Source organism: Paramormyrops kingsleyae, chromosome 1 (genome assembly GCF_048594095.1).
Source record: "Paramormyrops kingsleyae isolate MSU_618 chromosome 1, PKINGS_0.4, whole genome shotgun sequence".
NCBI lineage: Eukaryota > Metazoa > Chordata > Actinopteri > Osteoglossiformes > Mormyridae > Paramormyrops > Paramormyrops kingsleyae.
In genome coordinates this window covers 74,455,148-74,476,328 of record NC_132797.1, presented here as the reverse complement: position 1 = coordinate 74,476,328, position 21,181 = coordinate 74,455,148, and the positions used below count along the sequence as shown (strand labels likewise).

The window sequence follows — 21,181 nt, the reverse complement described above, 5'->3', positions numbered from 1 at the left end:
TTTTGATTAAAACGTATCACAAGAAATAATAAAAAATATTTTTTTCCAGCTTCCCTAGCACCATTTCTCATTAATAAAGTATACTTTCATAGCAACCCTAAGTCGTTCAAGGGCATCATGGTTGAAGAAAGTAGGTCATGAGACAGAACAAAGATTTTTAACAGTTTTTACAGGGACTTTGGCAAGGGGGAAATTGTTCTTTTCTAATTAAAAAAGAAACCAAGATACAACCAGATGTTCAGCTAAACGACTTGGCAAACGATTGTCAGAACAGCGTTCTCAAAAACCCTGCCAAAATTAATATTAGGTCACTCCCATCCAGCGCGATTTATTAAACACAAGTTAATAATTGCGATTCTTGTTATTATACACGTTTATTTCATCATAACTGAAAGATTTTGTTAGCACTGTCAACAGGCCCGTGTCAGTAATGCGTTACTTCTGCTCTCACCAGACAGAAGACCGACCTGCAACCTCCACCACATATGAAGTAGTGCATTAAAAATAACTTGCTTCGAAAACACGCACCTCATTGTGGACTTTCGGGGATTTAGTGTCTGACCATTTCCGCCCATGCGCAGATAGCACACTCGGCGCGCGACGAGTGCAATGTCGCACTGGCTGCGATCTTCGTATCAGGAAACAACCTACCGCACATCGTGGTACATGCACGCAAAAATGTCAGAGATGCTGATGTAGCTCTGTGACTCTGCAGTTTATGCATTGCGCCGATGTAGCTATAAATCATACACGTGATGTTAAATATTTCATATAAGTTAACTTGCGAAGCTTACAGACGTACTGCGTTTCGTTTTGTTTGTTTACAGCAGCGTAACTAAGTCCAGAGGAACCTTCATGACTCAGAGAGATCATATAGCCAAACAGGTATGATTCACCTGACAGTCCGGTTTGACCACATCTTGGCACTTGTACGTGCAACAATCCTAGTAACGAAGAGAGCCGACCGGACCAAATTTGGCAGTGAGTTATTTAAGCAAATTCTCTCTGCTGTAATGATTCTTTTTAATATTTAGTGGTACCACTAAGGTGAGAGTAACAGTTTTGTTCGTGGTAATATCCGTAATAATAAATGGCAACCCTATTGCTTTTTGTTAAAACTATGACTACCTTACAAAAACGTTAAATTAGATTGCATATTTCGTTGTCAAGTTTAATTGCTATAATTCCGTACGACATACAGTGCTATGTTTTAAACTGCATGTTCAGTAGGTAAGGCAGATTTCTAAAGTTTGCGCGCCATGAGAGCAAGAAGAGTCGTGAAGACTGTGCTAAGTGTGGAGCAGGACGAGGGTGACGGGGCCCGCGTCCGCCGGAGTATCGGCCGAAAGGAGGTGAGCGCTAGTGCCCTGGATCACAGGCGCCCCCTATCGAAACGTACCCTGGTCTGCAGGACATACTTCGCGTGGCAGATTCACTGCGACGGCCGTGTCATATACAGATGTCACCTTTTTCCTGGATGGTTCCTTTTTGCTTAGTCACCTTTCTCTCTGGTTACAGCTGAGGAACTTGGATCCGTTTTTGATGTTAGACGAGTTTAATGTTAGCAAGCCGGCTGGGTTTCCTGACCACCCTCACAGGGGATTTGAAACCGTAAGTGTCTGTCCAGTCAAGTCGTCACCCTGGCACATGCCCTTCTGCCTGTTCGCATCGTTTTTTTGCGGCATATTTTAACAAACTAAACTATGGTGTTTTCTGGAATTTTTGTGTGGGGATCGCTCTATGAAACATAATGGTTAAATGTTTAAAAACTGGCTGTTATCAACATGAACATGCAAATGTTTTACACGGTCACCATGGAAACGTGAAGACCTTCCGTAACAGCAGTTTCCCCCTTTGTGGCTGTGCTTCTAATGGTCTCCACGGTGGCCTCGTGTAGGTGACCTACCTCTTACAGGGCGTTTCTGCTCACGAGGACAGCTCTGGACACAGTGGAAGACTCGGCCCTGGGGATCTGCAGGTGATGCCTGAGTGCACACAGGATACAAAAAGAGATTTTCACTCAAATGTGTATAATTAACCGGTCAGTAGTCTTATTTCCCTGGTACACAACAGAATTGCTCACACTAACCACAAAGATCGTCGTCTTTGGTAGCTCGCGAACAAGATGACCTCATTAAGGGATGCCATCTAACAAGACAAGGTGTCTGTAAACATGCATGATATTTCAGTTCACATATTGGAATCATCTGATATTTGTTAAAAATTAAGATGCCAGTATCTTGGCCGACATTTAAACTTTATCGGTATTAAAAATTAGCAGCACCAGAGCTAAACGCCTAACTATGAAAATAACGGTGGCGACTGCATTTTCCGTAGTGGAAGACTAGGAATTCTGTCTAATCATTTACCACTTAGAATTAAGGGAGCCACTTTGAAAAGGAAGAGATAAGGGATGATAAAATCTGTCAAACAGGAGAAATCAGCGTTTTATTTTACAATATGAGACACTCCTGTAAAGTATGACAGGTAGCGGCTCTGCTAAGAGGAATTCTTGAAGTTCCGGCCTCAACATGTTTTCATTTCAATGTTAATCCTGGCCAGCAGATCATATTTTCGTTTTCCGCAAAGTAATAAATGAAGACCTTCAACTGTAATGTGCTGTTGAGTTGAGTTTGACTGTCAACGACTATGAGATGTGCAGTGGACACATGGTGTTTGCCGGTCAGTCGATGGTTGATGGATGCCCGGCCGTAATGCGAGGGTCTGTCTGTGTGGGCAGTGGATGACGGCGGGCCGCGGGGTGGTCCATGCGGAGATGCCCGTGTCCGATGAGCCCGTCTGTGGTCTCCAGCTGTGGGTGAACCTCCGAGCAGCTGACAAGATGGTGGAGCCACAGTACCAGGAGATTAAGAGCAGGGATGTGCCTAAGCCCAGCCAGGGAGGAGTTACCGTGGCCGTCATCTCTGGGGAGGGACTGGGAGTCAAGGTGAGGCCTCATATATAAGTGCGTCTTCGCATATGGTGATGGGGAAGTACAAAACACCTCATCATAACTGAGTGCGAGATGGGAAGAGAGGATGGGGCTTGTGTATGTTTAAGATGCTTGATTACACAGAAACGTAAATGTAGAAGCTGTATCAACTACATACACTAAGAAATGATCTGCGTCTCCAGCCTGTAGGCCCATATTGTAAAAGAAGGTCTTGATTTGTTTTAGCTGAGACTGTGAGACTGTGAAATGATTGGTGGTCTTTTCACAAGCACATGCCACTTACAGAAAATAAGTAGGTAATTCCTTCAGACAAAATGGAAAGTTGCTTCAAAATATAACTAACTACTGTAATATTTCTTCTCTTTATAAAAGTTATAATTTTGCTTTTTATTACAAGCAGAGGCTTGGAACTTTTTGGATTGTTAAACCTGTCATTTGTTATTCAGTACTCGTTCAAAGTGAAATTAAGCATAGAATTTGACACATTTCGTCTGTACTCTATATATTTATATCTGTGAGCAGCACCAAGCGTGATTTATGCTTTCGAAGTTAAAAACTCGGCTGCCATCTTAACGCTCCTCTGCGGTGTAACTGCAGAGTTGGGGCCTATGATCTATTATCTGAAATCGTCCACGTTAATTGAAATCACAGTAGTGTCCTCGCTCCAGCCTGCTCCGAGCCCGGCCAGGAAATGGGAAACAGATTTATGTGGAAATGTGCTTTTAATGGTTTAAATGCTAATGCGTCTTCCTGTTGGGCTTGTGTGGGGCAGAAGAAGTTTAATACAATTGCCAGGGTTAATGCAGGCCAGACACCCTGCTTCCCCTTTCCCAGGGCCTGTGACGGTGGGATCTCCATGTCGGGGCCCTCGTGGTGTGACTGCTGTAATCCCCCGACGTCGCCATAACACCGAAAGGCCGTTAGCATGGCTGTGCGCTCACATGCACTGGCTGTAATTTAGTCGGGGGTCAGAGGTCGTACAGCCAGTAGTACTGCTGGAGGGTTTTTGCCACTGCCTGTAAGTGAGACTCAAAGGGCAGAGCCATCCACGCTCTCATAAATGCTTCAATGAGGGGACTGTTTACATTATTGGATTAGTTCTTAAGAGTAACACTCTTTCTTATTTGCAGTGTTTGAATGGCACCTTTGCCCGTCCCAAAGCAGCTGTAAAAGTCCATAGTATGCAGACTAATGACTTTGTGCGTCACTGGGAAAATGGTCCAAATTAAAAACTCTGGCACAGAACCTTTAACTTCAGTGAAAATAATAAAGTGGGCTTTTCTGCATCTAAATTTACAATATTCAGTCTTGTTTTGTTTTCTGTTTACATTTCTACTCACGAACGTTAAACTATGGTAACCTGTGGTAATTTCTTGCTATATTACTTAGAGGGAAAAGCAAGAATTGGACACTGGAAGCAATGAAGTTCATTTGGATATGGATGTCTTCCAGTCAGATAAATAATATCATGCAATGCCTAATGTCTGTGTTTATTTCTTCAGAACTCTGTCCAACTCCTTTTCCTTTCTTGTAGTCCAAAGTCTACACAAGAACCCCAACAACTTATCTTGACTTTAAACTGGATTCTGGCGCAAAGCACACTCAAGCAGTGGCATTAGGTGAGAGCGGAATCAACTTTCTAAAAAAATTTAAAATGTCTTAAATGATATCTTACATATTAACTATAACGGAAATTACTCCTCAAAATTAGTATCTGTTTTGCATCCTCTTTGGTCCGAATGATATCACTTTACTGAGTATGGCTGTGGTCGAGGAAATGCAATCTGTAACCTGAACATTGCTGGCGTGATGACATCTACTGGGCCCTTCAGCTCTCTCCCTGAATAAAGTACTAAACCTCCTACAAGCAGGTGAAGTAAACATGTCATCAGAGGAATGATTATGAATAATAAAAGGCCACATGTTTTAAAGTACTTCAGTATCATGTATCATGGTACGTGATTTCTGTAAACAGGCAGACTTAAATCTGCAGCACACATTTGAATTCTATTAAAATGAGATCCACATTTTTATGCTTATTATAAAGTGCTCCAAATCTGTCTTCAGTTTCCAAATCTACCAACAAGGTGTGCAAGCCTTCTAGGACTCCCAGCAGAAGCTCAGAATCTGTGCCTTAACATAACCCCAGATTTTCTCAAAATCGGACGTCACCTCTGACCTCTCACTGGGTGCCCTGCAGTCACGGTTCTGTCAAAGGCTCTTTGTTTTCGAGTGCAAGAGCACGCTGTCGGTCACTGCGATCCTGTTACCGATGCTGCCATGGTGCCTGTAACGATTAATGGAATTAATGTTGCGTTTTGGAAAGTGTCAGTTACTCGTGAAATGCTAAATCGTGTCCTAGATGGTTAGGAGTTGACATCATATGTTTAAATTGTGTCAACAGATTTGATAAGTGGGCTTGATATGACGTAATAAAGAAAAAAAATCCAGAATCTGAATTTGACAATTGTACCAATAGAAGTTCAAAATCAATCAGTTGGTCTTCTTACAATCAGAGAGCTTTAAAGTCAAATAAAGTAATATGAATCAAATTTCGACATTCTATGTTGCTTTTTTGGTCAAAAACTTATTTTTGGAGAATTTGCCAGCAGGTTAATTGGTTCATTTATTTAGATTTTTTTTTTCCTAGGGTGGACATCATTCATCTACACTCTTTCTGGATGCCTCTATGTTGGTGAGTAAGAATAATGTGAACCATCCCGCTAGCAGACCCCCCATAAGGTGTACGAGTCATAAAAGAGAACAATAATCAGGTAAATAGGAAATATCTCACCACGTGCTGATTGCGTGGCTTTGAAGTTAGAGAGCAAAGAGGGCCCCTCCATGTTACACGTCCTCTCATTAAGCAGCAGATGCCGCTCTTTGGCCTTCCTGGTCCAACTGAATATCCCTGAGGCAGAGAATAACGTGAGTTTGTTTAACTTGAGTTTTCCCCGTTTCCTTTGAAGGTCCTGAAACTGATCAGAGGAAAATAGACCCTCATCACACAGTGGTGTTGGATGATGGTGACTGTGTTGTCGTTGAAAATAAGGTACAAGTGTAGCACACAGCATAATGGTGACCAAAGTTTAATTATATTGCATTACGTTTTATTACACTTCATTTTCTCCACCGCATAGCCTTGTTGGGCTGTTTTAAGTAAATTTCCATTTTTTTTCCATTTCTAATATTTTAGGGATCTGAACTTTGCCACTTTGTGCTGATTGCTGGAGAACCAATCAATGAACCCATTGTCCAACAAGGTAGAGTAGCTTTCATTTTTACTTGGGAGAATGGGTGGGTGCTGTTTGTATTGTATGAAACTGCTGTCTACAATTTGAATTAAAACTGTATACCTATAGTTGTTCTTGATAAGCTTTAAAGCTGGTCTGGTTACAAGAGCTAACCAATGTGTATTTTTTTGGTTTCCTTAAGGTCCTTTTGTTATGAATACAGAAGAAGAAATCAATCAAGCAATCAAGGACTTTCGTTCTTGGACCAATGGGTTTGAGGGGGCAAAATATTGGCGATCAAAAATAGGGAATACCTGAATTAGCTACTACTAGGTTTACTAGTAACCATGTTGAAGAATGAAAGACTCACTGTGTGTTCTTGAACATTAATCTCAGTGCTATATTAATGTAACTTTAATTATAGAGCCTGATCTTAATGGGTTGATAAATTTGGCTTCTTATATCTTTACATAAAAATAAATGAGCTATGGTGTAATATATCTTTTTATATAATTTGTCTATAATTAATTTAGAAAGAAAATGTATGAAACCACTATTTTTAAAAGAATTGCAACATCATACAGCTGTTTCACTGTTGAATTTTTGTCTATGAGAGCACTGTGTAATATATGGTGTTAGATGGGCTCTGCAGTTAAACCCTTCCTTTGGAACCTGGAGTAGGACTCGGTGACAGATGAATGTGTTGATATTTAATAAATCATGCCTCGTGTGTAATAATCAGTGTGCCTTCATAGTATGCGAACCACTAAAGTTGCAGTAGCTCTGAGTATTACACAGAAGATCAGCTCTTAACTGCTGCTGAGAGAATAATAGTGGTGTCCATCGTTAGCAAATCAGCCTGTTTCTGACTCTCTTCTCCCAGTGGCTGAACACACTTCTCCCTGTTTGGGTGGTTCAGAGCTGAGGGAGGCCAGGCCTATTTTGCAAAGTCTGGATCTCATTTACACCACATGTTCCTCTACGCTTCCCCATGAGCTGAGGCTGGAAAAACAGAGATGGTGGATCCAGTGACTTAGGGAAGATGGAAGAAGCCTTTGGCCATGCAGGAGGGGCACTAAACTCCGCTTTCTGACCGTGCCTTGACCCATCGTCCTATATGCCTGCTCCTGGTGTTTTGGATCTTTACTCTTCTGAGGTTGACTGGATGCAGCTGTGATGTATCTATTAGGATGCTCTCTGGTTTTCCCTGATAAACTGCCCTTGGACCTGAAGCTCTACAGACGTCTCCGGTCTTTGGGCATGCTCCAGAGCGCCTCTATGCCATCTCCCAGTGGCACCCATTCCCTTCAAATGGGTGCACATCCACAGGCTGGCATGTACCCCAAGTTACATGCACATGCTACCCAAGGAACTCTACACACTCATTTGGGGCCTCTACTCTCCCCACCACCTCCCCCCCCCCCCCCCCCCGCCCACACAACCCCCCACCCACTCCTCCCCTTCTCAGTGGCTATGTAACTGCCCCTCCAGCTGGTCCCAGCCCAGACCGCTCCAGGAACGATGAAGACATACGCCGTGGTTTTGGTGATGAATCTGCTGGTGTTGTATGTGAGTTTGGCACAGATAGGCGGGCTCCGGAGCACTCAGAGGGTAAGTCATCTGTCCTGTTTTTTGGTGGCTGGCGAGCAAGAATATGGTTCTGTCTTCATAACAGGGTTTTTTATTCACAGGTTACAAAGATAGAGGAACGATAAAGATTAAATGTCACTGCGCTAATTTGGAACAGTAACAATACACTGTAACCCAACCCCTGTGTTTGCTGGTCAGCCAACATAGCTTAAAAGGTTACAGTACTTTTTAAGGAAAAATATCTGCACAGATTGCTAATTTTCTATAATTTTGTTAACGTGAAAACATAACATACTCAAAATGACAGCACTGAGAAAACTAATAAAAGCACAGACTCTTTAACTCTGACTAATATAAGTGGCTGGAAGATGGATATGCAGATGGATGTAGAAAAAGCAGGTTGCATTACTGGGGACAAAAAAATAAACTCCCTTGTTTTTAATCCTCAAATTCTTCCCCCCTCATACTTCGTCCGGTTAAAGTGGAAGCAGGCTGCACCACCCTTGCACATTGAACGGATCAGCAGATTCATGCATCGTGTAGGCCGGGAAGAGTACAGCAGACCAGCTGAAAATCTCACGACATCCTGTCCTGCCCCCAATCACAGGCCACCCTGCTTTGCCTTATGTTCTGCGCTTTGCTCGTCTCACATGCGCTCAGTACTTGACCTGAAGGCACATCTTTGTGGATACGCCAGAAATCAGCATCTTCGTCCTCTTTAGGCCATGATGTCGTTACGAAAAGAACTCCCCAGGGGATGGAGTATTGTAGGTGTTTTATACTCCTTTTTACACAACTAATATCACAAATGCAGTGGAGGGGCACAATAAAATCATGGCAGAAAATAGCGGCGGGGTATCCAACACGTGACAAAGCACTGGTGTGGGGCGCACTGCCTTTTGTGAAGGTCTGACGTCAGAGCACCCGTGCACATCTGCAGTTCATTAGCTGCTTGGTGATTATCCCCCATTAACACTGCTGCCAATCTCATCATTAAACCCATTCAGCTTCCACACTTCTATCCGGTCCTCATTGTGTGGGAATGTCCCAGGACTTTATCCTAACATGTCTTATGTAAGGAATAGCTTGGAATCAAGTCAAGGCAAGCCCTGTTTTCAGCTGGCGAATTGAGCTGGATGCTATTTTGTTGTGTAGAACAAATGTCAGGGTGGAACGCCTGTCCATGATTGGTAAAGGCACTGAGACACGGATCCAGCTCCTCCATCTGAACAGGAGCAATCGTAAAATGTGAAGGTCCGAAATTGAGTAAGTTTTGTCTATTGTAATGCGCAGATGTTCACAGCAGATGCAAAACTTTCTACCTGCTGTTTACAAGAATATGTGGCTGAAAAGTACCCAGCACTGAGCCAAACCCTCTTCATAAGTAGGGAAAAGGGCTTGCACTGATTCCAAGTTTTAAAGCCAACTTTCTGTTACAGATGCAAGAAATCAACTGAATCTGCATTAAGTGAATGATTACTGTTAGACTGGTAGATTTGTAAAATATATATATATATATGTGTGTTAAATTTTCCAGTAAATTTTCCAGTGCGCAATATATATAATGATATGTCGTGTTCTTTATGTATTTTATACGGCGTGAGAATGTGACGCCCTCTTGTGGAGCCCTAGGAATTAACGCTGTAATACACGCAGATAATTTTCAAATATCAAGTGAGATACAAGCTTTTCCACTTTTCTTTAATCGATATATGTGGTCAAAACCACTCATCTTTCAATTTACTCGTTTCCTAACTGTTCTATAAAAAAAAATACTGCGCTAACGCGTTAGAATGGATGACGTGGTGGTCGTCACTGATAAAACGGAAAGCTTGACTGATGGATTGACTCGTAAAACTAGTTAATTAAATTGATTATTATTAATTAATAACCAATAAATAATAATTAATTAAAGATGTTCTGTCAGATAGGTGTTGGGCTTCCTCAAGTTGCTATGGCGACGTACATCGTGCTTACTCGTTTTTCTGAATCCACAGCCGTAGTCCAAGCCTCAGAATGTGAGCTTTGTAACCCCCCTGTCAGACAGGGAACCTGGAAAAGTGGGAGAGGGACGTGAGGTCGGCCTCAAGCCTGGAGGAGTTGCTGATGCTCACAGACTTTCCCGACTGGAAGCTCTGGAAGTGCCGCCTCAAGCTGAGGAACCTCGAGACGCCCGCGAGCACGGACTCGCGTCGATCCACTCGCTACGCGGCCGCTGCTGCGACCTACAACCTGGAGATCCTGCAAGGTGACGAGCTGCCAGTTCATGTAGATTCAGCGCCAAGGAGGCAATTAATATACAAGCGCAAAAAGATGCAAAATCATTTCAACTAGTCATGGCTGCAGCTTTGATTCATTTGTGTGCTGCACCCACAACCGTGTTATCTATGTGTCTCAGCAATTGATGAGGAGTGGCAGAAGACCCAGTGCATGCCCAGGGAGACGTGTGTGGATGTAGCCAAGGAGCTGGGCACCCATACCAGCATGTTCTTCAAACCGCCATGCGTGTCCGTCTTTAGGTGCAGCGGCTGTTGCAACAAGGAGGGTGTATCATGCAAAAACACAAGCATGACTTATGTGAACAAAACTGTGAGTTCTTTTCTGTTTAACAAGCTTGGGTAATTGCCTTCTGTTGACAGTAATGGACATGACAGATTTGAGAACTTCAGATGTGTATTTGTATGACCTAAAAGTGTCTTTTCTCCTCTGAAGGGCTTTGATTTAGTGACATTCCTGTGAAGGAGATTTTTTTTGTCAGATGCTGTGTAACATTCAGTCCTCCACAGCTCTTGACGGTGATACCGTTTAAATATGGACCAGAGCCAGTGCTGATAAAGGTCGCCAATCACACAGAGTGCAAGTGCATGGAGCCCGCACTCATCCGAAGGCACGTTCCCACCCAGGGACGAAGCGGGTAAGGGCAGCGGTCCGGAGGTCAGAGAAAATGCAGGTTGTCATTATCATTCCAGCATCACGTCAAATGAAATATATGCTACATATTTGCCATTTCACCGGATAGTGTATTAGATAAAGATGCAACACAGTTGACATTTAAGAAGAAGGAAGTAACTGTTTAAAGGATAAATAATTGTTCCTAGAGGTTAATGATGTTCTGTGTCTTTCGATTTAACGAAGTATAGGGTGTCAGCGTGGGAGCATTTGATATTGCACTCAGGGTATCTGACATACAGCTGTGGCTCTTTGCAGGTGCAACCCTGTTCTGCACAGCTCCGGTTCCGAGGGCCCCAGCAGGCTTTGCCCTAGTGGGCAGATATGGGACTGTACATCAGACAGATGTGTTCCATACCCATCCAGAAAACACGGTGTGCTCCGCTCAAGAGCGCTGGGTAGCTAACTGCACCGGTGTTGGATGACCACAGTTGTTTAGTAGGCCTATTACCCTTAATGTTGTTATTCTTAATGGCTATATGGTGTTGCACATCTGGTCCTTACAGAAGTTACATTTTACTCTACGTCACTCATGCAATGTTAGGAGATGTTACGAGTCTGATATCAATTCTGATAGAAGCTTTTGGAGTTTTTAATGAGAGGACGTTGATTCCTTCCGTTTTTGTTTCCCTTCTAGAATTTTCTGCCAGTCATCGGATGTCTGATTGTGAAATTGATATCGATCAGTGTGACTGCGTGGTGAAAAACAGCACCAGGCTCAGACACGCTTGCCGCTTAAATCCTGCTTCCTGTTCGGAGAAAAGCAGACGGTTCAATTCAGTCTTGTGCAGGTAACATCTCTTCGAGTATCAGACGGATCCCTGTGTCACCTTTATGCATGCGTCACCACATTTTTCAGCTTGTTTGCGATCCAAAATCAGCTGTAAAAAAGCAGTCCTTGTGCTGCTGTTGCAATTCTACAATATTTCACCCATCCATTTTCTATACCTGCCCGTCATTCAATTAAATGTGACGTTTCTCTCATGTAGCACCTTTTAGTTTTTGGTTTGTATTTTTGGTACACCTGTTTTATTCCTGTAGAGTTTTTACATTAAGCTTTTTTATTTCAGCTGCAAGTGACTTTTCCCCTCAGTCTCTACAAGGCTTGAAAGAAGGGTCAAACACAAAGACAGACTGTTTATTTATTCATAGGGCTATTTAAATGGTATTATGCATATTTTATTACACAGATTGATGACTTACAAGAATATGACCGTGTTAAATTATTTAACACACATTTGTTGATTGTGCTGTTATATAAATTGTTCATATGAATGTCATTTATGCACTGAAAAAAACCTGTATATTTCTTATTAAAGTTATTTTTATAATGCTTCAAGCTTCCCCAATTAATTTTGAGTAAATAAAGTATTTTTGTTGGTTGCTTGACCTCAGTTATTTCACCTCTTTCTCACAATTAATTGCTAAGCTGAAATCCTCTTCACGAAAATCGTTATTCCCTGACCGGGAATCGAACCCGGGCCGCGGCGGTGAGAGCGCCGAATCCTAACCACTAGACCACCAGGGATCACAGTAAAACACTCCCTGATACATTTCTATATAGATGCTGTTTTAGATATGTTTCAAAAAAATTTAAAAGGACATTTTAAAGGAATTATGCTGAAATTATTCGGCGATGTGGAAAAAAAATCTGACAACGCCTAGGACGACGAAATCGCATTTTCGCCATATGACAGTTTGCAGCGAGTGACCTGCGGAAGTACTACGGATAGGCGGAAGGATCCTGCAGATGAACCGGACCGTGTCTGTTTCCGCGTGTCCGATCCGCGGTGGGTCGGAGTCAGAGCGGCCGCGGTTTGAGTCACAGTGCGGAAAACCAGCAGCGATATCCAGCGCGGTTTCCCCTAAGGAGTGAAATGAGTCTGTAGGGTCAGATTTATGCAGGATGAGAGATATGACGAGTGCGGATGAGTTATTTACACACACATGGACGTTTCATTTAGGTCATAATCTGAACGAGAATTCGCGTAGGAGGAGAAAATCCGGCTTTGCTATGGAAATTAACATACAACGACGTTAACTTGGTAAGGGCTGTCTCGCTGGACGATGCGTTGTTTGCTCATTCCTATGGCAGATTTCTCATCTTTAGCTGTATAGTGAAATAAAACCCTCCGTACTTTCTATAGACTGTTAATGCTGAATTTTGGTGTATGGTTAAATTGTTAAACCATTGTCTTAGGTTCATGAAACTTGTGTTAAATAGATAGCCATCTTCGATTTTGTTAGCCAGACTACGGGGACTTTTAGCAGTCTACGTGAACGCCTAGTATTTCGTAAAACCTGATGACATTTAATGGGTGTTGCAGGGCTGTCAAAACGATACTGTAATAACCAACGCCTTTTGGACCGGCACCGGCAGAAATCGGGATCATGGGACAGAGAAAGAGGGCGAGACTGAAAGGCACCCTGGCCAGCGGGACCTCCGACGGGGCTGCTGCTGGTCTGCATGGCTCCGTTAAGCACAATGTGTGCATGGTGTCCGACTTCTTCTACCCGAACATGGGCGGCGTCGAAAGCCACATATACCAGCTTTCGCAGTGTCTGATCAAGAAGGGGCACAAGGTGGTCATTGTCACCCACGCGTATGGGAACCGAAAGGGAATCCGGTACCTCACCAACGGCCTCAAAGTCTATTACCTGCCACTGCAGGTGATGTACAACCAGTCCACGGCTACCACATGCTTCCACAGCCTACCTCTCCTCCGCTGTGTCTTTGTCCGAGAAAGGATCACAGTGGTCCACGCACACAGCTCCTTCTCAGCGATGGCGCACGACTCACTGTTCCACGCCAAGACTATGGGTCTGACCACAGTGTTCACAGACCACTCGCTGTTCGGCTTTGCCGACGTGAGCTCGGTGCTGACCAACAAGCTGCTGACCGTGTCCCTCTGTGACACCAACCACATCATCTGCGTCTCCTTCACCAGCAAGGAGAACACCGTGCTGCGTGCTGCCCTAGACCCAATGATTGTCTCCGTCATTCCCAATGCCGTGGACCCCTCAGACTTCACCCCAGACCCGTCCAGAAGGGACGACACCAAAATAACAGTTGTCGTGGTTAGCCGGCTTGTCTACAGGAAGGGTGAGGCTATATTCTAAACACTTCCCCTTTTTCAAAACACATCTCTACATACATAAATCATAACATGGTCTCCTGATCTTATTACAGGAGTAGACCTGCTGGGTGGAATTATACCCAACCTGTGCCTAAAATACCCTGATCTACATTTTTTAATTGGTGGAGAGGGACCCAAACGGCTAGTACTGGAGGAGGTGAGAGAGAAGTACCAGCTTCATGACAGGTAGGGTGGGAATGGGGGAGAGCGCAAACCATACCGTACATCAGTGTTTCCCAACCCAGTCCATGGAGCTAGGAGGGAGCAAAAGTATAGAATGTCTGGCAGGGAGCAAAAATGTGGACTGTCTTGGAGGGAGCAAAAATGTGGACTGGGTTAGGAAGCACTGCCCTGGATTACTTTCCCCTGCCGAGGGTTTAGCTTCTCATGTTTTAACATGATCCATATTCATGGTCCAGGGTCCGTCTCCTTGGAGCTCTGGAGCATAAGGATGTGAGGAACGTCTTAGTCCAAGGCCACATCTTCCTTAACACATCGCTGACGGAGGCCTTCTGCATGGCCATCGTAGAGGGCGCTAGCTGTGGACTGCAGGTACATGGCCTGTGCTTCGCCCATGTATCCACTCATGGCTGGCAGAATGAGCTCCCTATGGCCACATGATAATATATGATCATTTTTGTGCGTGTGTGTGACCGCAGGTGGTGAGCACCCGCGTAGGGGGAATCCCGGAGGTTCTCCCTGATGACCTCATCACACTGTGTGATCCCACTGTGAGCTCGCTGTGCGAGGGCCTGGAGATGGTGATTGCCCGGCAGAGGGCAGGCACGGCGCCTCACCCCGCCGCGGTCCACGCCCACGTGCGCACACTCTACACCTGGATGAATGTAGCGGAGCGTACCGAGAAGGTATGTTACCCCGCCCATGTATCCATGTGAATGTAGTCATGCGTGTCCTGGTTCGCTATTAAATCACTGCTCGCTAACCTCACAGATGGTCTCAAAATGTAGGTACTGAAGTATTTATCGTTGTCAAACTGATACCAGGAGTCTGATGGGCTTCGGAATTAATTGTTTGTCCTACTGTTGTTATTTAATTTTAAGCCAGTGATACAACAATTAAATAATAAATCCTTTGTCATTTGCTGGGGGTTAAGGGCCTTGCTCAAGGGACCACTGACTTGTGATTGTTTTGCTAAGGTCGGGTTCGAACCGGTGACCTTCTGATCACGGGCACAGAAATGTGGAGTCCCCTTCACATCCTGTCAGAGCTGTAGGCTGTATCTGACCCCGTGCCTGATAACGGACAGTCACTTCTGCTTCGTTTTGGCAGGTCTATGACCGAATCGCCACGGAGAGAGTCCTGCCCCTGGACCAGCGCCTCCGCCGTTTGAGGGCACGGTGCGGCCCAGTCGCAGGCTCCATCTTTGCCTTCGTCGCCGTTCTGGACTTCCTGTTTTTGCTGCTGCTGCAGTGGCTGGTTCCGGACTCGCTCGTCGACGTCGCCATGGATGCGTCTGGCCCGAAGGGGCTATGGGCACAGAACTCAAGCAGGGACAAGAACATTAGGCCAAAGTACCAGAAGAGTGTGGGGTCCAGTTAGCGCCGTTGTCTGGTTTTGAGCACTAAACCGCTATGACTGCTATGCTGCCTGTTAATACGTATCATGTTTTTAAAAACGGTTTTTAAGGGAAATGGTTTTTTTTATGGGGCTTGATCAAAACCTTTTGCAAAAGCATTGTAGGGATTTTGTGCAGCTTCTTCATTATAAATGAGCTGTTATTTATAGTTTGCAGGAATTAAAGGGCTTAACCTTATGCCAGGGTATCTCCTGTATGAAACCTCAGTGTTGTGATTATTAATATACTTTTGGGTCCAAAAATAGCAGTTTGGATTTTTCACTTTTGTATTTTTTCCTTTGTAATGTAAGAAAGCCTGTGGTAGACGGGAGAAGCTGGACAAACCGCTGTGGCCAAGTTTACGAGACAGGTTGTGTGGAGAATTACATCAAGGATTCACATCTTAATAACTTCCATTTCCTTTAATATCAGCCAGAATGACTGTGAACATTGTACTGGACGTGGCTGCCTACTATTAAAATACTATTGCACTGCAAAATTTAAATAATATACAAACCTTTTAACTCAAAAGGCAGTTGTGTGTGACGTGGTTTTTGCATTTAAAAATCCCTCTTGCCAATTCTAATTGCGGTGATGGTGCTGTTTCGCTTTATTTACAGTAAAGAGGTTCAATATACTGATTCATTGGTTGCAACAGCAGCGGGTATAAAAATGGAGGAGATTTTGTGTGATTTTAATTTAATTTAGTCACGAAGTCCATGAAGGATCGTATGCACTGATGTTTATTTTCCATATGTATTTTTCTACTGAGGAATCTGTTCTGTTTTACATTGTATTTCATTACAAAACGGTTTACATTACAGCCCTGTAGAATGTCTACGATTTTTGTTAAATGATCCCACTCCGACTGTAAGCTGTGTAGAGAACAATGTTACAATTCGTATGCACTGTGACTGAAGCCTCATCGCCCCCTAGCGGTCACGGGTCCCTCACCAGTTTTGAACCATTCGCGGTACAGCCTTCTGACATACCTGCATTACTTATGAGGCGCCTAAACCACAAGGAAAGGGTTCGTTTAATAGAGGGATTATTTCTGAAATGTTAAACATGGCGTGTGTTTCTAAAAAAAAAAAACATGGAATATCTATGTGTTGATTTCACGAAAGCAATTTTCCGAAAAGATAATGGTCAAAAACTAAGCTGTCGTTGCTGCCATTGTGTAATCATAATCTTTCATTTCTTTGCATCGTGTTTCAGCCATTTTCTTTTGTACTTATTTTCATATAAATTCCTGATTCATTTGTACTGTTTGCACTTATAAATTAATTTTTCTTATGTGTTTGATGCCACCCTCCCATTTCAACCTGAACTGTTTACAGTAGAAAAAGTTAAACTCTGAACGTATGTGGATCGTAGTTATATGATCTGATATTGTTTATTAAAGTCTGTTAGGTGAAGCTGTTGAGCAGGTGGTTGTGATATGAAAGCAACAATGATTGATACTTGTACAAAAATATTTTTTAAAAATTAAAGTGTGTCCTCTGCTGGTACAAATCGTGGTATTTTGTTAAATAAATGGACTTTATTAATATTGCACGAAAGAGCTTCTCTTCGGTACAGTGGTTTTGTTGGTCATTTCAAAGGAATTTGTGGAAGACTTTTCGTAACTTCATTATGGTAACGCTAGTCTGCGTAAACAAACGAGTTGCATTAATATAACAAAGCGCAACCCGCAAACAGATCAGCCGCGTCCTGAATCGGTTCACCCGGGGACTCTGAAGACCAGGATCGCCATGCACGCCTGTCAGGGGTCGCTGATCCGGCTCATCTTACCAAAGGATGGCACATCTCCAAGTGCGGCTAGGGAAGCCTGCTGGACGTCTCCCCGCAGCCGGTAAGCAGTGTCCGGCCAGCAAGCGTGCGGCATGTCGCTGAGGAGGCACGACATCGCCGGCACGACAGCCCTGTCCTGGCACTCCAGATACGACCTCTACGGGAATTATATCTGCCATACCTTCCAGGGCGGTGAGTCGAAGCAAAACAAGGTCTGGAAATAGAAGCATGACACCAACGTATATGGTAAACTTGCGGTTTTTAATACTCTGAAACACCTGTTACCTAATATTCTAGTGTCGCTTCACTGAAGCGAAAAACATGTATATTTTATCATGTGAAGTAGTGGTTCCACATTCTGCGAGTCGTTTTAAATATAACAGTACATTTGTTCCAGATGGACTTGTCTGTGCGGTGGATTGAGCAATGGCCCTTCTTGTTTCTCTTAGGTTTTAGACAATGTCTGAAATAAAAAATCACGGCTAAAAAGCTTACACTATCAGAAAACCGCGTATCCGGTGTTTCTTTGAGGTTGATTGCATTGTTCAGAAATCTTTTCAGCCCAGTTTGTAAGATGGCCATACACAGTACCAGAATGCGGATTTCGATACCTATGTCCATTGTTAATATGCATATGAATATTATATGGTTTTATGGCATTTTTCTGAACCTCTCAGGTTCCTGGGCAGACAGGTCCCCCCTCCATGAAGCTGCTTTCCATGGCCAGCTGCTGGCTCTTATGACCCTGGTGGCACAGGTGTGGTGGGGTCCTTCCACATGGGCAGACACAAGGGGTGGCCAGGGCGTGCCTGTTTGTAATCCCCCATTCAGCCTCTTATAACACTGATTTTTGTTAGCTTCACGCAGCCTTTCCGTGACTCTGACTTACAGCTTCCAGTTACTGAAGCAGTTTTCCTCTGTCCTTCGTGCTCTGACAGGGCTTCAGCGTGAACATTGTCACCATGGAGAAGGTGTCTCCCCTTCACGACGCCTGCCTCGGAGGCCGAGTTTCATGTGCCCGATTCTTACTGGAGAAGGGGGCTGCTGTGAGTGTAGGAAGAACTGAACCTCCCCACCGCTATCTAATGCTCAAATCTGAACGGCTTTTTCATTCCCACCTCCGGCAGGTGAATGCAACCACAATTGACGGAGTGACCCCCCTCTTCAGCGCTTGCCGGGGTGGCAGCCCCGCCTGCGTTCAACTGTTGCTGGACCATGGCTCCGCCCTCCACCCCACCCACGGCTCCGCCCTTCTGGTGGCATCTCCTATCCACGAGGCTGCAGAGAGAGGTGTGACCATCGCCTGCAGCTCCACCCCCTCCAGTGGGATCACCGGAAATCTTTTTATTAAGAGTTTTTAGTATTATAAGCCTGAGTAACTTAGGAGTTAAATTTCAGATTTTCTTCCTAAAACTTATATATGGTTTCTGCATTTATTTTTAGCATTTTGTCTGATTCTGTGCTGTTAAATTGATGTTTGGGATCCCCCATTTCAGGACACTGGGAGTGCATGGAGATTTTAATAGCCCATGGGGTGGACCTTGATCTTGAGATCCCGAAGCTTGGAACCCCTCTGTACATTTCCTGTGTATCTCAGAAGGTTCACTGTGTTGAGAGACTCTTGCAGTTAGGTTTGTATTTCAAACGCAGACATTTTAGAGACCACTAGATGGTGGCATTACCCAGTCCATCATCAAAGTCCAGTCATGACAAAGGCCAGCCTTAACTTGAGCTCCCCTGACTGCTGACCTGCTGTTTCTATTGGTTGAAAAGCTGATTTTGATTGGCTCCTTTCATGGGTGCCCCAGTTGTTGACCTCGTTCTACATCTTTGTCCTCTGTGATCGCGCTTGGCATGATCACAGAGCACATGTGTGTTTATGTCCGCAGGAGCCGATGCCTGTCGAGGGAGGGGGCAGGACACCCCGCTGCATGCTGCAGCAAGGCAGACAGATGTCCATGTGGTGGAGCTACTGATAGACTATGGGGCAGACGTGTGGAGCAGGGATGGAGAGGGGAGGAGACCCGTGGAGCTGGCTATGCCCCTTAGCCTGGTGGAGGCAGAACTACTACTGAGAGAGCGTGAGATCCTGCGTATACACACACACACACACACACACACATATACACACAAATACACAGACACACACAGACACACACACATGCTCACACACATGCACATACACGTATATACACACACACACACACACACACACACACATATACACACACACACACACACACACACATATACACACACTAGGCTGGTCCCTCTGACTTCCTGTCTCCTCCCTTGTAGACCCCCCCGCCCTCTCCCAGTTATGTCGCCTTCACATCCGCCACGTCTTGGGTTCAGTGCGGCTGCACTTGGCCCCCAACCTCGGCCTTCCCAGTCACCTGTACAGCTTTCTGTTTTACAGGTAACTATGGCAACCCCACATGTCATCCATACTTCTGCTTCTCCTGTATCTTCCTGTATCTCATCTCATCTGTAAATACAGTTTTTGCTTAGTTAATGAGCTCCATCTCATATTTTATAAATGTTTGGACGGACTGTCATAACTGCGTTTGCATGTTTCGACAGCTTTTTTTGGGGGGGATTTAACCTCTGTCTGCTTTTCATCCTGGTGACCTGAGGTATCTTTAGGCCTGACCCAGGGAGTTTGGATCACAGCCCTCTGGGACACGGGTCAGGAACCTCTGCTCCGTCTTTTTATTTTTTGCTTATGTAATGAACTTATTCTGTTTTTGCTCCTTCGTCAATTAAATGTTAAATTGACCCTAAACGAATGTTTATAAACTTTAAAATGTATTCAATTGGCAGTGTACAGTAACATTAAAGTAGGATTAATGTCTGTTCTAGCTGTAAAATGTAATCGTAATTAAACTTTTAGTATTGTAAGAGCTGATTAATTACCCTGGAGTCACCCCCCGGCCCCCCTTCGGTCACCACCTACTAGTTAATTAATACAAACATGGTGGTGATCAGGGGTTAAGTTAGAATCAGAGACATGGGGGGGGCGGGGGGCTGTTGGGTACAAAGTAGAGGGGGGGGGGGCATTCTGAATAAGCCACTTTGAACATTAATTTCATACTAATCCTATGTTTTATGGTCACAGTATTAACGATGCAGTATGTTCGTGTATCAGCATACAGCTACCATTTTAAATCAATATAAAATAAACTAAAAATGTGATCAAAAGTTATCTTTATTTGATATGATTATTGTACATAATGCATAGTCAAATGTACTGAAATCTTTTGAAACATGTACAGTTGTGCTCAAAATAATAACAGTCCGACGTCACTAACCTGATCTGTCACTGTTTTTGGTAGAAATTCATTTTCTACCTTTTTCTACATGGCAAATAATTTGCTAGTAGGTGTAGTAGAATAATAGAGAACCAATAGACATGACATGCATGCTGCTGGTTCTGTGTAATTGAACCATTAATTGAAAGGGGCGTGTTCAAATTAATAGCAGTGTGATGTTAAATTAGTAAGGTAATTCAATCTTTGAAAAAACAGGTGCCAGTTACATCCCTTATTTAAGGAAGGAAGGCAGCAAATGTTCATGCTGGTTATAGTGCATTTCTCAGAAAATCTCAGTAAAAATGGGTCGTTCCAGATATCGTTCAGAAGAGCAGCGTACTTTGATTAAAAAGTTGATTGGAGAGGGGAAAACATATAAAGAAGTGCAGAAAATGATAGGCTGCTCAGCTAAAATGATCAAAAATGCTTTAAAATGGCAACCAAAACCTAAAAGACGTGGAAGAAAACGGAAAACTATCATTCGAATGGATCGAAGAATAGCCAAAATGGCAAAGACTCAGCCAATGATCAGCTCCAGGAAGATCAAAGAAGGTCTCCAGTTACCTGTGAGTCCTGTTACAACCAGATGACGCCTATGTGAAGCCAAGCTATCTGCAAAAAGCCCCTGCAAAGTCCCA

At 43.9% G+C, this 21,181-nt stretch overlaps 4 protein-coding genes, 1 long non-coding RNA gene and 1 other non-coding gene across 27 annotated transcripts; 4 read left to right on the top strand and 2 right to left on the bottom strand.

Annotated features, from left to right (window-relative positions):
- The first annotated feature begins 569 nt into the window (after positions 1-569).
- On the top strand, positions 570-6,924 carry pir (pirin). Of its 10 annotated transcripts, none has more exons than XM_023800924.2 (11): positions 570-662; positions 828-885; positions 1,231-1,352; positions 1,519-1,611; positions 1,898-1,978; positions 2,741-2,947; positions 4,488-4,572; positions 5,604-5,648; positions 5,923-6,005; positions 6,150-6,216; positions 6,389-6,924. In XM_023800924.2, exons 3-11 carry the CDS (start codon positions 1,260-1,262, stop codon positions 6,502-6,504), a joined length of 870 nt encoding a protein of 289 aa, XP_023656692.1. In that variant the 5' UTR covers positions 570-662; positions 828-885; positions 1,231-1,259; the 3' UTR covers positions 6,505-6,924. The 10 variants fall into 10 exon arrangements, with proteins under 10 accessions (XP_023656692.1, XP_023656687.1, XP_023656684.1 ...); XM_023800919.2 differs by having other exon boundaries at positions 1,228-1,352; XM_023800916.2 differs by having other exon boundaries at positions 828-981; positions 1,228-1,352.
- LOC111838194 (uncharacterized) lies at positions 1,836-9,881 on the bottom strand. 2 transcript variants are annotated; one of them, XR_011982542.1, is made up of 4 exons: positions 9,743-9,881; positions 5,748-5,864; positions 5,133-5,240; positions 1,836-1,985 (listed from the first exon to the last, which is right to left on the bottom strand). It is a non-coding gene; the product is annotated as an uncharacterized lncRNA (long non-coding RNA). The 2 variants fall into 2 exon arrangements; XR_002836821.2 differs by having other exon boundaries at positions 9,754-9,881.
- Positions 7,671-12,108, top strand: vegfd (vascular endothelial growth factor D). Of its 2 annotated transcripts, none has more exons than XM_023800913.2 (7): positions 7,671-7,797; positions 9,820-10,024; positions 10,175-10,365; positions 10,563-10,690; positions 10,984-11,099; positions 11,363-11,516; positions 11,796-12,108. In XM_023800913.2, exons 1-7 carry the CDS (start codon positions 7,708-7,710, stop codon positions 11,803-11,805), a joined length of 894 nt encoding a protein of 297 aa, XP_023656681.2. In that variant the 5' UTR covers positions 7,671-7,707; the 3' UTR covers positions 11,806-12,108. The 2 variants fall into 2 exon arrangements, with proteins under 2 accessions (XP_023656681.2, XP_023656680.2); XM_023800912.2 differs by having other exon boundaries at positions 10,984-11,123.
- A 73-nt stretch (positions 12,109-12,181) lies between these two features.
- On the bottom strand, positions 12,182-12,253 carry trnae-cuc (transfer RNA glutamic acid (anticodon CUC)). Its single transcript has one exon. It is a non-coding gene; the product is annotated as a tRNA-Glu (tRNA).
- A 233-nt stretch (positions 12,254-12,486) lies between these two features.
- piga (phosphatidylinositol glycan anchor biosynthesis, class A) lies at positions 12,487-15,969 on the top strand. 2 transcript variants are annotated; one of them, XM_023800901.2, is made up of 6 exons: positions 12,487-12,770; positions 13,106-13,828; positions 13,916-14,048; positions 14,282-14,414; positions 14,522-14,728; positions 15,153-15,969. In XM_023800901.2, the coding sequence occupies exons 2-6, from the start codon at positions 13,117-13,119 to the stop codon at positions 15,420-15,422; spliced, it is 1,455 nt and encodes a 484-aa protein (XP_023656669.2). In that variant the 5' UTR covers positions 12,487-12,770; positions 13,106-13,116; the 3' UTR covers positions 15,423-15,969. The 2 variants fall into 2 exon arrangements, with proteins under 2 accessions (XP_023656669.2, XP_023656668.2); XM_023800900.2 differs by having other exon boundaries at positions 13,053-13,828.
- A 1,193-nt stretch (positions 15,970-17,162) lies between these two features.
- Positions 17,163-20,278, top strand: asb11 (ankyrin repeat and SOCS box containing 11). Of its 10 annotated transcripts, XM_072699039.1 has the most exons (8): positions 17,325-17,424; positions 17,910-17,989; positions 18,171-18,278; positions 18,360-18,522; positions 18,729-18,863; positions 19,122-19,313; positions 19,531-19,651; positions 19,879-20,278. In XM_072699039.1, exons 1-8 carry the CDS (start codon positions 17,325-17,327, stop codon positions 19,961-19,963), a joined length of 984 nt encoding a protein of 327 aa, XP_072555140.1. In that variant the 3' UTR covers positions 19,964-20,278. The 10 variants fall into 10 exon arrangements, with proteins under 10 accessions (XP_023656676.2, XP_023656671.2, XP_072555140.1 ...); XM_023800908.2 differs by lacking the exon at positions 17,325-17,424 and adding an exon at positions 17,163-17,293 and having other exon boundaries at positions 18,171-18,522; XM_023800903.2 differs by lacking the exon at positions 17,325-17,424 and adding an exon at positions 17,163-17,293 and having other exon boundaries at positions 17,910-18,043; positions 18,171-18,522.
- Positions 20,279-21,181: the final 903 nt, after the last annotated feature.